Source organism: Empidonax traillii, unplaced genomic scaffold, assembly GCF_003031625.1.
Source record: "Empidonax traillii isolate 1590-97213 ecotype Southwest subspecies unplaced genomic scaffold, ASM303162v1 scaffold1267:size142893, whole genome shotgun sequence".
Classification (NCBI taxonomy): domain Eukaryota; kingdom Metazoa; phylum Chordata; class Aves; order Passeriformes; family Tyrannidae; genus Empidonax; species Empidonax traillii.
In genome coordinates this window covers 23643-40311 of record NW_020956460.1, presented here as the reverse complement: position 1 = coordinate 40311, position 16669 = coordinate 23643, and the positions used below count along the sequence as shown (strand labels likewise).

Genomic DNA, 16669 nt, shown 5'->3' with positions numbered 1-16669 from the left:
GGTTAGCGCACATTAGAGAGTGAAAAGGCAAACAGCAGATATTGTTGGAACAAATAGTGTGACTTTTCAAAAACAGAAACACAAGTTACACAATTGTGTAGGGAACAAGAGGTATCTCATTATATGGAAATGCCAATCCTACAATGCCATGCCACTTGCCCCAGTGAACGTCTGAAGATACCTGCTGGGTTAAGATTTTTACCTAGAATTTGAACACGATGTATCCTCGCTAGGGGGTAAAAGAACCTGAGGCTGGTTTTAACAGAGACATAAAACTGAGCCAGCTAGTGCACAGAATTATTTTCACTCTCCGTTCCAATTAAGTTATGCCTGAATTCTTGTCATAGTTTTTTTCCCTGACACCCATCATCTATGGAATAAAATGCCTAATGGAAGAAACTGTCTTCCATAAGGAAAAACTGTCACCATCAGCAAGAAAACTTCCATTCTTCAGATTCAGCAATACAAGAAATTAACATAGCTTATGCTCCTTAAAGCCTCGCACCTCTGCTACAAAATCTGTCCAGTAAAAGGGCTCAGCATTCTTTCTACACTTCCAGGGAGATAAAACAACATTTCTTCACAGGTCTGAAATGATGAAATCTAATTACTGTTGCTATGCAACCAGGATAATAAAAGCCTGAAAAATTCAGCTATAAACAGATTTAAGTACATGTTAACATGATTATTACAGGCCTGCCTAACAGAATAGTTAAACATAGTTAACATTATCAAAACAGGAAGCTACTAAAAGTAGAACTATGTCACTGCTTTCACAAGGAGCTTTTAAGATATTACGAAACGTACATTAATTACATTAGAAGGAGAGATAGGCACTCAGCACTGAGCCAGGGGGAGACATCTTTGGGACAATCCTAGTTGGAAAAAACAACTATCCCAATCAAAAAAGGAAGGATCTTTGCATATTTTACTGACCTGCTCTCCTGATGGCTGTATTCACTGTGCCATCTTGTGTGCAGCACCGATTACTGCACACAATAAAACATAAGTATCTACAGAGGTATGACCTCCTGAATACTAGCCAAATCGACCATCAAACTTGCAGAAGCAAAAGAAATACCATTTCCATACCCTTCATGCTTTTTTTAACTCCCCTGCCATCCCTCTTTATGTATAAATTTAGGGCACATATGACAGCTTTCTTTGATAATTATCACACTGGGTTTTTGATCAAAGTTAACTCTGTTCTTGTTTTACTTCACATTCTTCTCATTAATTTCTGCTCTTTAGAGACACAGTCTAACTATCAATGCAGAGACCTCATTTAGCTTTTACACGACTGTTATTTTACTACTTGTCCACATATGAAATCTACAGATAATCTACCAGGATTCTCAGTTATGATGTTTTTGTATTAGTCATCTGGGAACAAAGGAAAAGCAGAGATGGAAACATTTAAGGGAAGATACAGAATCAGCTTGATAGAGTTCTTCTGAAAACCAACCTTAGAGATGCATTCAAGGAAGAATATGAGACTAAAAACAAAACAAAAGCATTTTAAGGAGTAATCCTGTCTGCAGTAGTACATGTCCCTCTTTCAGAAAGAAAAATTAACAGATCTCCTTACTAAACAAGCTTTCCTTAGTTCTCCTCCCACTATAGCTTTGCTAGCACATGCAAGAGCAGCACAGACCATTAACTATCCTATTATTTTGTTCAAAGGACAGTACTGAATGACATTTTGTCCCTACCTTCACTCTCATCCCCTTTAAAACCCAACGAAAACAGTCACCCTCCAAGAGAAATTCTTAACTGCCTTTTGCTGAAGTTCAGACATGACATTACATCAAATATCAATGCTGTTCCTTACCAAAGTTACCACTAAAAGAACCACTCTTCCTACAGAAATGTCACATTAGCTATGCTGATCCTCTTAATTGTGCTGTTATTTCCTAACAAATTTAAGGCAGTATTAATGTATTTTAGCCTCTAGATGATTAAACTGGAGAGCAAAGATTTTACTCCTTTCTGTAGGACAATTAGGAACTCCATTTGCAGCCCTGAAAATACTCTTCTAGCCACAGCTATTGCTCCAGGCCACCTTTTACCCACTGTTAACTTATAACACTTTCCACTTTTGAGCTAATATTTAATTAAAGTAATACCATAAATAAAATAGCTTAGTTACACAGATATTTTTTATGCTAGGTAGATCACAACTGCTCTACATGGCAACTGTCATTAGCATCGCCAAGTTTTATGAAGCAGTATGTGGGCCTTGCACAATTATTTCCCAGAGACCACTCTACTGGTTTAAGCAACATTTTTAATATTTATATATCTTTGGATGCTTTAAGGCAATCACTAAACCCAATCAACTGCAAAAGATGATAAGCTGTCCAAGACTGAGGAGTGTAACTACATGCAAGCATTTTCAATGCCTTATTCTTGCTAAGCCCTTGTTATTTGATGCATTGCCTACAATCTTTTGTTTTACCACTTTCATATGCAGAAATAAAATAGGTATAAAATATGCCCACTTGAAAGACTTATTATGAAAGGTTTGAAAGCAAAGAATACCTTTGTGATACAAAATCTCTAGGTTGAACAGACTGCTGTCAAATTATGTCAAGATTACACCTGGCCTAAACACTGAAAAGGCATAGTTTGGTTTTGGATATGGCTTTTATTGTTGTCTGGGTTTTACTGTTTCTTCCTAAAGTACAGAAAGGGGAAGCTAGGTAAAAAATGCAGAAGCAACATCACAACCAACCTCTTATACATATCCAGCAGTCCTCCTTTTTGTTGTGTTTAGCGAGCTCATCTTCGGTCACTTCAATCAGCCTCCCTTTCAGACCAGTCAAGTCCTTCCCACTTTTAGTTAATCGAATCCAATCCATAAGACTCCTTCCTGGTTTTAAAGGTACCTGAAAAATAACAAATGTACAAACATCACTAAACTCTAAAGGAAGAAAGAGCCATTAAATACACTCTTCTAAGCTCCTTAGGAATACTCAGACAAAAAGGAAATAACCCAACTTGTATTATTCATTGATATTTGAGAGCCCTACTTAGTAGTAAGGGTGCTTAAGGAAGTGTTCTGGGTAGTAACCCAAACACAGAAATTATTGAACATCACCAAACATTCAGACTCTTCCCAAAGCAAACCGAAGGTACCAAGTCTGCCTGTGGCAGTAAAAATTTTTTATGAGCATCATTTGAGATATGGCCTGTACAAGCAACAAAGAAGGGAAATTTGAAAATCATGATAAGGCATGACAAGGTTGGAAAGTTCACTTTCACAGCATTCATAAAGACTTTCCCCAAGCCCTAAAGCCACTGGAAAACTCACCCAGAGAAAGCTGGGACTGAAGTCTAGTAGCTTACCAGAGGCCATGGCCTGCCCTGAAAAGCAGAGCAAGATCTTCAGGATGTTTAGCACGTGCCTTTTCAATACCCCCACAGACTGTGAACCCCTTTGATCCAAACTTTAACAGCAGAACCCTGGTCTTACAAAACCACAGGAAAAACAGAAGCAAAAAACCTATAGCAAACACAGACCCACACCACTTAGTGGTACTTTAGTCTAAGTACAAGTCTGTTGTCCAAGTGAGGTCTGCAGACAACAAGTGTTCTTAACACACACACACCACCCCCACAACAAGGATGAAGACCCAACATATACAGCATAAGCTGCACGCAGGAATTCCAAGCCGAAAGTGTCCATCCCTGCACAGGCTGTGCGCCGGGCCGGCAGCGCCGGAAGCGTTACCACCACCGCCTTCAAACGAGAAGTACCAAGGGTTTTCCAGCGACGCGGCTGAGCCGGCCCCTAAACCATGGCCCTGCCGCGGTCCCTCGGCGGCTGCTGGAGTACGAGACCGCTCCAGGGGAGCGTCCGGCGGCAGTCGGGAACCGACCGGCAGCCAGCGCAGCCCTGCCGGGCGGGGCCAGGCCATACGGGCGGCACCCACGCCGGGAAAACGCCGGCGCCCTTCACCACCCCCAAAGCGCCGGCCGGCGGCCAGGCTGCCCCTACCTTGCTGCGGCCGCCCGCAGTCGCCCGCTGCTGGGAGCCGGGCGCGGGGAAGGCCGGCGGCGGCACGTTCAGCATCCTGCCGGGCCAGGCCGCGGCCGGGCTCCCGCGGGCGGGCCCAGCTCCGGCACAACGCGCAGGCTCCGCCGCGCCGGGCGGGGCCGGCCGGGGGTCAGGGACGGCCGGGCGGGGAGCGGGGCCGGCGGCGGGGCGGCTCGGGGGAAACCTGCCGGGGCTGGACATCTCCGCGGGGAGGGAGCGGCGCGTACCGAGTACCAGCGCCGGTGGCTGCCTCCCCTCGCTCTAAGGTTGGCGTTACGTGCGGGTCTCCCACCGCCAGGTGCTGGAGCTGGATGGTTGTCGTGACTGACACAGCTGACGCTGCCCCAGCCCTGGAGGTTAAATGCTGAGCCCGGCTGTGTGTGAGGGCCCGCTTCGTTCCTGCACCGGCTCCCTCGGGAGCAGATGTGGCGGGGCAGACACTCCAGGGATGTTGTTGGCACACGGAGCCAGCCCCGCCCGCAGCGACACACGCAGCGCTCAGGCAAGAGCAGATCCAGGTATGTACACAAGCTCTACCTGACAGAGGCGCTGGCGTTTAAGTTACAATTTTAGATTTTTGTTGTTGTTGTTCGTTTAGGGCCTTTGGCCTTCGTGATGACTGGTACCAAACTTTGCTTCAGTTATTAAAACCAAACTCACAATAAGAACAGCACACTGGGCCTTTTTCTCATTTCTTGATGTCAACTTTACAAACAAATGCAGTTGGAAACTATCATGTATACAGTACATGTACATAAGAGTGTCAGCGACTTAAGCCAAACACCTTCTTCAAAAATCAAAACGTAGACTAGAATTTGGACTCTTCTCTCCATTTAGAAAATAGCTATACTGTTTCTCTTCTCCCTGTTTGGAACTCTGTTGTAGCAGCAAGCATATTAGAATACTTAATCCAATGATTCCTTGATACAGTTCCATATGGAGCCTACTAAATCACCATGAAAAGCTTTCCTTGTGTCCTCAGACTTTGAGAAAGTCAAATAACCGTAGAGCCTTTTAAAGCAAGGCATCTGTTCTCTACTCCTAAAATTGGTTTTCAGGTTATGGTCTACAAAACATAGGACCTCAGATAAAAATACTAATCAATACATTCCCTGCCTAGACCAGGACAGGAACAGAACAAAGGAAAAAGCTCAGATAAAATTATAAGACATCTCAGTTTTATTAAGAATAACTTACATAGAAATAAATTATATTTAAAAATACTATAATACATATTTATATTAAGTTTAAATTAAGTCTTAGAAGTGGCATTGGCCTTCCCTGCAATCAGCAACCTGATTCTGTTCTTGAATCTTGTTCTAGTTCATCTTCATCATCTTCACTATCTGAGTCTTCATAAAAGGAAATTGTGGCTTGAACTGGAAAGTTTTTCAGAAGTGCTTCAGCTTCCTGATACAAGTAATCATAGCATCTTGATTTGGGCCAAAATAGTCTGAAACAAGTATACAACAGATTTGCTTATTGTTATTACATATTTTATGTGACGGCTGGCAGGCAAGAAACCGAAGTGAAATTCTGTTAAGACAAGCATCCTACAGAGCTTTTCCTCACATGGTCAATTACTAAATCACTTTCTACATCTGATTAGGGAAAAAAAAAAACCAAACCAAACCAACAAATAAAAACCTCCACAAAACAAACAAACAAACAAACCCACCCACACACACACAAAACCCCTCCCTGGATTCTGTATTTTCATTTGAAGAGATAAAGATACATTTGAAGTGCTAGTTTTGCAGCAAAACTACCCTAAAGCCCAAGATCTACCGTATGTGAAATTTCACACTCCGGTACCTCATTAACAGTATTACCAGGGATCTGGTTCAATAGTACTGCCCTAACTGGAACTATTCCCAGGGAATATAATAGTTGTCAAACAGAATCCAAAATATATTTGGGTTAAATTAATAGTTTCCTTAATTAAGATCTCCATCCTAGGTAGTTGTTTACAATGGTGTGAAACAAATCCCAAACTGAAAGATAAAGGTCTAGAAGTGATCAGACCTTGATATTTCCAAAAAGAATCAACAAACTCCTTATTGAAGAATGCCCCATGGATCTAGATTTAAAGTAGTCTGTGTTGTATCTAGAAACAAACAAAAATTGGTGGTATCATAGTTGACAAGGGCTATCAGCTAGTGACATTATATTCCAATTAATATACTCCATAGTTCCTGTTCCTTTTCAGCTAACATCCTCTTTTACTTACACTTTGGAAATAGCTATAAGAAACAGACCATGGAAGTCCCATGAGCCAAGAGACTAGCGCACTGCAACATAATGAAATGCTGACTACAAACTGTTTATAATATAAATCCTTAAACTAGGCAGCTTTCTAGCAATCACAAGAAATACTTTCTTGGCTACTGTTTAACAGAACTCTCCTTCCTTTTCAGCACAAAGTAACTGACACCAGCCTTGTAACATGTGTTCATTCCCGGTGTTCCCTGCAGCAGAATTCACTCATACCTAAGTTAACTGGAGGAGTCACAGTGAAGTAAGCCTGTGCAATTGCTTAATCTGTGCATCAGTATTTGAAGGATCAGAGCCTAGATTTGGGAGAAAGCTGCATCTTGTCTAGAAGAATTACCTGTGCAATTACTTTAAGCCTCTCTTGACACCTATTAATATTTCTGACTATAAGCTCTCCGGCAGATTCAACTGTAGTTATTTTCATTATTTCCTTTTCAGAACTGATAGTGCAGATACTAGCATTACGTTCATCATTAAAGCAGTAGTTACACAAGTATTTTCCTTGGCAGTGGTTGCTTAGCCAGTCCATACCCTCTCCACCTGTCACTCTCTCTCATGCCTGCACCTGCTTCCTTGTTCTGTGAGGGCGCTGGATGTCTGCATAGCAAGGCAGCCTAGGAACTACACCCCCGTTCCTTTTTTAATGGTGGGCCCAGGAATGAGTAGCTGGCTTCAGCCAACTCCACCACCACAAAAAACGCCCACATAACTGTGTAGCATGTCAAGTCCCCATACCACAGAAGCACATCAACACCTCAAAGATGTTACATTCACAAATGCTGGCAATCAATTGCCCAACGACCAGTCAGTGCAAAAGCACGCAGATGGCCAATTCACTCCCCAGGCACTTTAATATCTACATAAATATATGGGTGGAAACTAAAGGGGCGGGAGATGGAGTGGTACGGCACCGCGCTGCCGAGCACAGGACTCCCCTCCTGGCCGCGCAGCGCCAGCGGGCCCCGTGTTGCCCGGAGCTCCCCCGCGGGCACCGGCGGCGGCCCGAACAGCCACTTACCTAACGGGGTGCGTGTACTGCTCCACTTTCCGGGAGGCGTTCGCCAGCCCACCGGGGCTGTGAGGCTGAGGAGGAGAGAGCAGAGGTCAGCCCTTCGGCACGGCACCGGGCCCACCCCGAGCATCCCCGCCCCGCCGGCACTTCCCCGTTGTTCCTGCGGCGATGCCGGCGGCAGAGGCTCCGCCGCGCCCCCGCCACACTCACCGCTGCGGGGCCGGGGACGTTCCGCGGGGCCTCCTCGCCCAGCGCTGGCAACCACGGTCTCCAGAAGGGCGCCGGGCTGCAGGGCAAGGGCAGGGCCGTCAGGGCAGGGCCGGGCCGCTCCGCGAACCGCGGGGAGGAGGAGAGGGGCGCGTACCCCTGTGGGGGCAGCGCTACCGAGAGCGGGCGGGGGCAGGCGCACCCCCTGCTGCCGCCGCCCTCCATCCTCCGCCGGTCCGCGGCCGCTCGCCTGGCCCTGCCGGCCGCGGGCCCGGAGGCTTTTATAGCCGGTGGCGGCGGGCGCTGCGCGGCGCGGAGCCCCCACCTCCCCCGGCTCATCTGCCAGCGCCATCCACAAAAAGGCTCCGCGCGAAGGCGCCGCCGTGTAAACACGGGGCGCGGGCGCGTGCATGCCCCAAATGGCCCGGGAAGGGGAAGCGGGGGCGGGGGGGGATTTGGCGGGTCGGTGTTAATCGCACTTGAGCAGACACATGGCAGCTGCCGGGGGGCGGGAGGGGGCAGCCCCTGTGGGAACGGAGCGGGGGGCGGTGGCAGCGGGGACGTGCCCGGGCTCTGTGCGCCCCGGCGGAGCCCTTTGTTGTTTGTTTATGCCCTGAAGCAGCGAGGCACGGCGTGTGGGCAGGGAGGGCACCGCGGCTTGCCCGGGTGAGGGCAGCGCCAGCCGCTCACCGCGGGAGCGGGCACGGACAAAGGGATCTCCTCCCCGGGGTGGCGGGGAACGTGATGATCTTTTGGAGGGGTCCTTCCTTAATAACGCGTCAGCCCCCGGTACGCTCCCTGACGCGTTCCCCCTAAGGCTACACTGTTTACTGTTTTCTTAGCTAGCATGGTGGCTCTTTATATACATATATATATATATACATACATATATATATATATACACACACATATATATATAGGATATTTTTACAGAGGGAATGTTCTTTCCTTTATACTTTTCCATGTGGTCCCAATAATTCATTCCGCTGCCAGCATCGGATGCTGTCACTACGCGTGCCAGGTTTTGTGCCAAGCTCCCACGATTTCCATGTTCCCTGGTACCAAGGGAGCTTATGTTCGTTTCTATTTTTATTTATTATTTTCGTTTTCCCTTTTCTTTCTGAGATTGCAATCAGTGATGCATGTGCGGGGCAACAGAAACAACAGAGTTATGTAAGAGCTGGTAAACAGTAATAATATCAGCCCTGAGGAAGCTAGGAGGGTTGGTGGGATGGAGCTGCCCTAGATGATGAAGGAGAGCTTAAAATCCAGGTAATTTATTGTACCATTGAAGACTCACGTTACTGAGGCACCACAAAGACTGAGGCACTCTTTGGGATAATATTTTGCCTTTTTTGAGCATAGCCATAAAGAGTGTGTGTACCTTATAGCACTACCCAAAGATAGTTGCCAGGTGACTTGTGCCTTCTCCAAGACATCTTTTGCACAATCCGTTTCACTCAATGGTACCAGCAGTACCAGTTGAAAAAAACGTTACATATTAGAAGCTGTATGGGAAATGTAATCAGGGTAATCTTGCAGATCTTTAAGTCAAAACCAGATGTAGACTGAATTGCCTTTCTGAAGAAAAGCAACCACTTACTTTCAAGATAAATAGTTGGAAGAGTTCATCCATTCAAGATTGTGCATGCTGTGATATAGTCCAGCTTCATCAGTGGACACACTCTGTCACTTTGGAGGTTTCTGCCATTTGACTGCTTGGAAAAACTGATAGTTATGACTTTCAGAGTTATTAAAGGAAAATGTATTTTCCATTAAAAAGTCCAATTTAATAGGACATGTGATGTTTGTAGCTGTTTGCATTTTTCCCTGCCTCATTTTCTCTGTGGCATAGAGTCAGATTAATTAAATTCAGAGTGAACAAAAAGCTCAAACACCAGCAAATATTCCTCTACCAGTTAAGAAATGGAGAACATTGCAGAGTAAAGCAGCTTGTGCATTACACTGAATGTGATCATAAGTAAAATTGTCTCTATTTTTCCTCTTCTTCCATATAGATACTGCAAAGCCTTGTCAGATGAGATCAACTATTAAACAAATGTTTAAGTGCTGTCTGATGTTAGATTCTTCTTTGGCCTAAATGAAGTGATGCAATAATTTTTATATTTTGTATTTCTCTTTTGAGAAATGTAAGACAGGCTGTATAAAGGAAAAAAAAAGAGGCGAGGTTCAATGTCTAAAGGAAAAAGCAGAAACACCCTCTATCACAAAGGACTAAGAGAACACAACATCAGTTTTATCTGTTTGATAAAGCATAAAAATTAACTTCAATGTCTACATTAAAAGCAACAAAAGACAGGGTGTCTTTGGCCAATGACTCTTAATTGTCTCAGGACTCTTTTTAGTACCTGCCTGACATGAGAAAATGTCCTAAGGAGAAAGTGTGATTTATCCATTAGAGGGCAAATTGAAACAGAGGTGTTGAAAGGATAAGGAGAAAATAATGACTAACAGCTGTTGTTCCCCTGCATATTTTCACACTGTATGAGTCTTCTTGGCTTTACAGTTCAGTAATGCAGTCCTTTTTATTGAGAGAAATACAAAAGTCTGTCATTGCATTAATACCTTGTTCTCATTGACAGCATTAAAAAACCCAACCCAAATCTTAACATTTTGCTGTCTTCCTACTGACCTTGAAATATAGGCTAGAAATTGGTAAATCAGGGATAGAAGATGCTTTGTCTCTTCTACAATTTGTGCACAAACCACCAGTAACAGTGCATTGATAAGTTACTATCCGAGCCATGGTTTCATCATGCTAAAATCTCTGTCAGGAGATAGGCTACATACAGCTGCTGAGCAAATAGATAAATGGGAGTGCTGGGACACACTTAAAACTGGTTCTTTGCATATGGCAGTGGAATGCATAGTTATATGCATAGTGCTGAATTCAACATGAAGTCTGACAGAAGCAGTCTCCTCATGCACGTTCTTGGCTCTTCTAACTAAAGCAATATTTCCCATTCTGTGCCTTAGTTCCTGCTTTTTTCAATTTCAGCTTTTTAAGAACACTCCAAGTCCTGAGTTGAAGGTTATTGGTGGTTGTATTTATGTAACCAGACTGCCTTTACTAAAGCAAGGCTGGGAGTCAGGATCTAATACACCCTGCTTTAAATATTATAGTGGAATGGAAACGGAAATATTATGTTATATAGCTTTATTTACTCTCTTGTGCAATAGTAAAAATATCTGGGCATTCCATCAGTTATCAGCTTCTTGAAAATTTCTCTCAAAATCATATATTTTTTAAAATTTCCTTATACTACTTTCCAAGCAGGTGATAGCTGGTCATTTATGGGGTTCAATCCTGTTTAGTCACAGTTGAATTGTTATAGGGATGCAATTGAAGACTTTAAAATGCAGTAGAAAAAATTCTTGTACAGTCACTCTGGATTTGCAGCAGTAGAACTAAAACCCAGTTTTGTTTTCTCAGAACTATACCAAGCAGTATTTACCCAGAATGAAAGTAATTCACTTGACTATGTTTAGATTGATTAAAACTGCTTTTGTGGCTTTCTGCAATATGACATCTTGAAATGCAGCGCACTGTTAATAGGATACACAGAAGAGCAAACACAGAGGTCTGTGGAGATTTCAGTGTGCTACTATAAACAAAGAAGGTGTTCACAAATGGCTTAGAGCTAAATTTGACAGGACAGTGCTAATCACACTTGGACATGGGAATATCTGGACAGAGGACACTCAGCTGGCTTCATATTCACCTCTCTGAAAGCAGAGCGAACTCTCACTAATAAAGCAGGGAAATTGTGTGAAAATTATTGCATGAGTTGATACAGGGGAGGATTGGCTTGATCTTTTTAGGACTTTGTTTTAGTGGAGAAAAGCAAGGTCAAACACATGGATCTGCTCCTCTGCTTAGTGAGATTGAACTGAGAAAACTGATTAACTGAAAAAAATTGATCTTGATTATGTTATAGCCTAACTTCATCTTGATGCTTTCCCTTTTGGCAACCCTTCAGGACCAGTTTTTGGAAAATAAGTCTAAGACTGGTATTTGCATATTGATATTGACTGCACAAGCATCTTACATTTATTTACATGTTTGGTCTGTTAGCTCATAAACGGATTATTTTTTTGCCACTAAAATCAAATTTTGCATGGGAATTTTATGTGCACAGCTTTGGTAGATATTCATCTGTGTGCAATTATAAACACTTTACTGAAAACTTGGCAATGGTGCGTTATGAAGCCTCAAGCATTTTTTTAGTTGTGATATGACATGTATGGCATTCTTTCTGCTATAATTTGAAAGTAAAACATCAGTATGTAAAGAACAAAGATCAACATAGATATCTCTGCCAGTCTTTATCCTTACCATTATTTGGTCTTGATACAGTATTTTTGATAGATCTAGTGCACCTGAAACTGGGTTTCATTCAACATTTCCACAATTTTTTTTTTTATCAGTAAATAATATGAAACCCAAACTAGATCTGAAGAAATAAAATAAATACAAATTAACTTTTCTTATTAAAAAAATAAAAATAAAGGAATAGAACTTAATCAGCAGATTGGTCTATTCACATTACCTATGATACCAATGGCTATAAAACTATTGCTTGTCTAATAAAGACTGTGCTCATCCTATTGCTGTTGTGTATTTTTTCCATCCTATTTATACCCAAAAATGCATCACATATTCAAAGAGTGTAATTCCATTTAAGCCCAAGTGCCATGTGGTTCCTACAGAGAGGTCTCTTTGGAGGCCTGAAGATGGAATGCTCTTCCATGGACCTACCCCTTTCACTTCACCTCATTTCTCTGAATTTTGACTAGGATGTAATAGTATTAAACATCCTTCTTTAATTTTATGGAGAAAATTATTCTTCCCCTTCCTCTGTTCAACTGAAACACTGGAAGGAAAACTTTGTGAAAGGGAGGGATGCAGTTCCAGAAAAGCAAATCTTTTCATCCTCTTTTTGCTGTTGGGAACCTAGCTCCTGGTAACAGCGCTAGAGGATTCAGGAGTGAATGGCCTCACTTGAAAGAGCACAGCTCTACACTCTGCTCTGCCAACAAGACTGAAAACCTCCAGCTTTCCTAGATTTCCCCCAGTCCTAATGCTGTTATAAGCTTTGTGGTCGGGTGATCATTGGTATCTGCTGGGGGTTGAGCAATGGGTTTGTGTTTGTGGCACATGCACAGCCACTTGAGACCCCCATGTGTCCATGTGGCAAGGTGTGACTGCACACAGCAGGTTGGGCTTCCTCATTTCCCTCCCCCACTGCACTCCACTCCCAGGCCCAGGCTGGCAAATGGTAAGGGATAATGTATCCACAGCAGAAAGCAACACATCAAGGGACTGAGAACCTGTAATGGAATCAGCCACCAGTTACAGAGATCTTTCAAAAAAATTAGAATATCACTTGCTATTGAGTTATGGGCACTTTAAATTCCATGCAGATAAGAAACAGAGACAGCAGTGCTGAACACCAATCTTGTTAAGCTCTTTTAATAGAATGGGAGTCAGTGAAACACTGATACATCATTGATGCCAGGGCTCAGCAGAAGTGTCTGGCTGGCTCAGCATAATGCAGCATAATGTCACAGTGTTTGCTGCAGTTGGAGTACACAGTGCTGCAGTGTGGCTCTGGCAGGATTTGTCCTCTTGCCTCTGGAAGTAAGTGAGAGGCAGCCAAATGAAATGAAGTCAACAGCTATTGATAGAAGAGATGAAGAAATTAAGATAATCATTGGAATGTCCTGATCTCACTCCTCTGGTAATACAGTCTCTAGCAATGTCATTTGTCCTCTCACAATGTTCTATTCAATTAACTGTTTCTTCAGATTTATTGCTTTCCTGGCTACAAAGATAGTAATGGAAGCAGAGTGGTTGTTTTTCAATTTCTCTTGTCTCTCCAAGCTATCAGCACAGCATCAGCTTTCCAAAAGGATGCATGCAACTAATCTGGTGATGTATATAATGCAGTATTTAATCCCTGGCAGGAAGGAATGAATGGCAAGAAACAGAGCTGTACCTCTGACAAACAAACACCTGAGAAAGGCGATGTGAGTCCTCGAGATAAGCAGTGACAGCCCTGAGGAGCACACACGGTGTCTTGTACTGCACTGCAGAGATGTCAGAGCTCTCACACAGATGCCCAAAGATAAGTGCTGACAGAGACCCCCTAAGCCTGCAGTTCTCCCTTGGCTTCTTGTGACTGTTGTTACAAGGCTGCCAATTCCATCATGTCAGAATTTCAGCACTTCTTCATGGCATGCTCACATCTCAGGCATCCTTAGTGGTAGCACTTAGCACAAGGAATAAGCTGGTACAGGCTACTAGTCTGCCTGTTTTAATGAAGATGTAGATAAATGGCAGAGGTACCAGGGTAAATATTGGTGTTGCTTATTTTTAAGGCTACTTTTAAGTGCCCTTAAAAATCACAATTTTCATTGCTTGTAATTTTCCAAGTTTTACTTGGGCTTACCAAGTTTTACTTCTCCTGTGGTAGGAAAATTAGTTTGGGGAGGGAAAGTACAACCAAAATAAGACAGCTCAAATCACTGAACCAATTTGAATGACCATAGAATGGTTTGGGTTGAAAGGGACCTTAAATATCTAGTTTCAACCACCCTGCCATAGGCAGTAATACCACTTACTAGATCAGGTTGCTAAGGGCTCCATCCAACCTGGCCTCAAACACTTCCAGGGATGGGGAGAAATGGTAGAAACATCATACTGCAACATAAAAAAGTTCCAGTCCTTTTTTTGGGGAGGAGTAGGCTCCAGTAGATAGGGGGAAGGGCAGCTCGAGGATTTAGAAAGAGCAGACCATGTTTGAGCAAGCAGACTGGACCAAGTCCCCAATAGGCAGTGGACAACAGGAAGAGGGAATCACAGAATCATAGAATTAACTGGGTTGGAGGAGACCTCCGAGATCATCCAGTCCAACCCTTGATCAACCCCACTGTGATCATGGCACCAAGTGCCACATCCAGCCTCATCTTAAAAACCTCCAGGGACTGTGAATCCACCACCTCCCTGGGCAGGCCATTCCAATGCCTGATCACCCTCTCTGTGAAGAACTTCTTTCTAATATCCAAACTAAACCTCTCCTGGCAGAGCTTAAGACCGTGCCCTCTTGTCCTGCTGCTGATTGCCTGGGAGAAGAGACTGACCCCCATCTGGCTACAACGTCCTCTCAGGGAGTTGTAGAGAGTGATGAGGTCTCCCCTGAGCCTCCTCTTCTCCAGGCTAAACAACCCCAGCTCCCTCAGCCTCTCCTCATAGGACTTGTGCTCCAGTTCCTTCACTAGCCTGGTTGCTCTTCTCTGGACCCGCTCCAGCACCTCAATATCCTTCCTGAACTGAGGGGCCCAGAGCTGAACACAATACTCAAGGTGTGGCATCACCGGCGCTGAGTACAGGGGAAGGATCACTTCCCTGCTCCTGCTGGCCACACTGTTCTTGATGCAGGCCAGGATGCCATTGGCCTTCTTGGCCACCTGGGCACACTGCTGGCTCATGTTCAGCTTACTGTCAATCCAAACTCCCAGATCCCTTTCCACCTGGCTGCTCTCCAGCCACTCTGTGCCCAGCCTGTAGCGCTGCAGGGATTTGTTATGTCCAGAGTGCAGGACCTGGCACTTGGCCGTGTTGAACTTCATCAGGACAAGTCACCAAGGAGTAAGTTTGCAGAAGCAAAGCAAGAGTGACTGAAACAAGAGCTGGCAAAAGAAAACATTGAGCATGGGAAGGACAATTTGGAGTGGTGTCCCAGCTTAAATGAGATACAGGTGTTTTGCTGAGAATGAGTTATGAGAAAAGACCCAAACTTCTCCCTCTAAGCAATTTTAAATCCAAAATTAGAGGTTCCAACTGAAGGAAAAAAAATTTATGGAAAAGGAAAAATAACAACCCTTTATTAAAAGGTATATGTGTATTGGCAGAAACATGGGAAAAAACAAGTAAAACAACCAAACAATACTCCTATGCCCACAGAGAATCCCCTCCAAAACAAACCAATATACAAGCAAATGAAAAAAAAGGTAAACAGTTCAGGTTGTGCCCTTTGGTGCAATTCCAATCACAGTTAACAGGGGGTGCCGTTGGGTCACTGGAGATGCAGAGCTTGTAATGTCCTGTGCCAGTCACCAGGTGGTGCTGTTGGGTCACTGGAGATGCAGCACCTGCAGTTACTTATGCTGACCAGCAGGGGGCGCTGTGGGATCACTGGTCGTTGCCACTGGGGGTAACACCCTCTGGGGTGTGTTAGAGAAACCCAAAACAATCTGGGTTTCCCCTCCCTCACACTGAAAAAGGGGAGAGGGGGAAGGGAAACAACAACAAACTCCTCCCAATGAAAAAAAACACCCAAACTCATTTTGTTTGGCTGGTCAAATTGTGCGGCACAGTCCTCTCTCTCCCCCTGATGTGCACAAGGACCACTGCCAGGAAAAAAACAAATGGGAATGGAGAAGGGGAAAAAAAAAACCTCCAGAAAAACAGCTCCTCTCTGATGAAAAATCCAGGCAGGGTCCATAGCTGTCAAGCAGGTCAAGAACAACAGAAACCGCCGAGCTTCCACTCTGACCTGTGTTCCAGCCACGGTCAGCCCACAAAACTCCTTCCCCCGTTTCCCAGGAGACGAGAGAAAAAAGTAAAAAGTAGCCCCTCATCTCACCTATTTCCTAGGAGACTAAGTTCTGGGCAATCAGCGAGAGAGCCAGTTCTTCTGTGTCTCTTAAGTGTTCACCTAATAGCTCTGCACACAGTGGCAGGGGGAAGGGAGAAATTCCTACTAAGTTTCTGGGAGCCAGTAAAACCATGACAACTGGAAAAGAGTAACTTGATGATGTCAGATAGAAATAATTCTCTGAAGAGTGAAAGATGGATGGAAGGAGAGACTGGGAGAGAGAAACAGTATTAACAGGGTAAGAAAATAGGTGAAGAACTTGAAGACAGGAAGAGCTCCAAGTGCCTACAAATGGAGGAAAGACTGGGAAAACAGTCAAAAGGCTTGAGACAGGTTCTTCCTAGTGAAGGACATTGGGCCTGGATATCTTGGTCCCAGAGGCAGTCTGAAGAGAGGATTTTAAAATCTGGGACTGGTTAACAAGAAGTGAGAAGAAAAGCCAAAACTGGGAAGATA

General features: G+C 44.1%; 2 protein-coding genes and 1 long non-coding RNA gene across 7 annotated transcripts in view; 1 reads left to right on the top strand and 2 right to left on the bottom strand.

Moving 5' to 3' along the window:
* LOC114069459 (cytochrome b5 reductase 4) overlaps positions 1–4102 on the bottom strand; it is a 32616-nt gene extending 28514 nt beyond the window's left edge. For 2 of the 5 annotated variants that reach the window (XM_027906245.1, XM_027906247.1), the window contains exons 1-2: positions 4001–4102; positions 2735–2888 (exon numbers count right to left, since the gene is read on the bottom strand). In XM_027906245.1, coding sequence (XP_027762046.1) covers positions 2735–2888; positions 4001–4075 — 229 coding nt within the window. In that variant the 5' untranslated portion in view covers positions 4076–4102. Of the gene's footprint in view, positions 1–2734; positions 2893–3313; positions 3391–3759; positions 3780–3802; positions 3908–4000 lie in introns of those variants that run through there. The other 3 variants (XM_027906248.1, XM_027906249.1, XM_027906246.1) reach the window with 3 other exon arrangements.
* Positions 4103–4186: 84 nt separating this feature from the next.
* The window catches only part of LOC114069464, a 16537-nt gene continuing 4054 nt past the window's right edge, over positions 4187–16669 (top strand). The window contains exon 1 of the long non-coding RNA XR_003573781.1: positions 4187–4557. This is a non-coding gene — a long non-coding RNA (uncharacterized LOC114069464). The remainder of the gene's footprint in view (positions 4558–16669) is intronic.
* On the bottom strand, positions 5198–8015 carry RIPPLY2 (ripply transcriptional repressor 2). Its single transcript, XM_027906263.1, has 3 exons — positions 7536–8015; positions 7332–7396; positions 5198–5492 (listed from the first exon to the last, which is right to left on the bottom strand). The coding sequence occupies exons 1-3, from the start codon at positions 7869–7871 to the stop codon at positions 5327–5329; spliced, it is 567 nt and encodes a 188-aa protein (XP_027762064.1). The 5' UTR covers positions 7872–8015; the 3' UTR covers positions 5198–5326.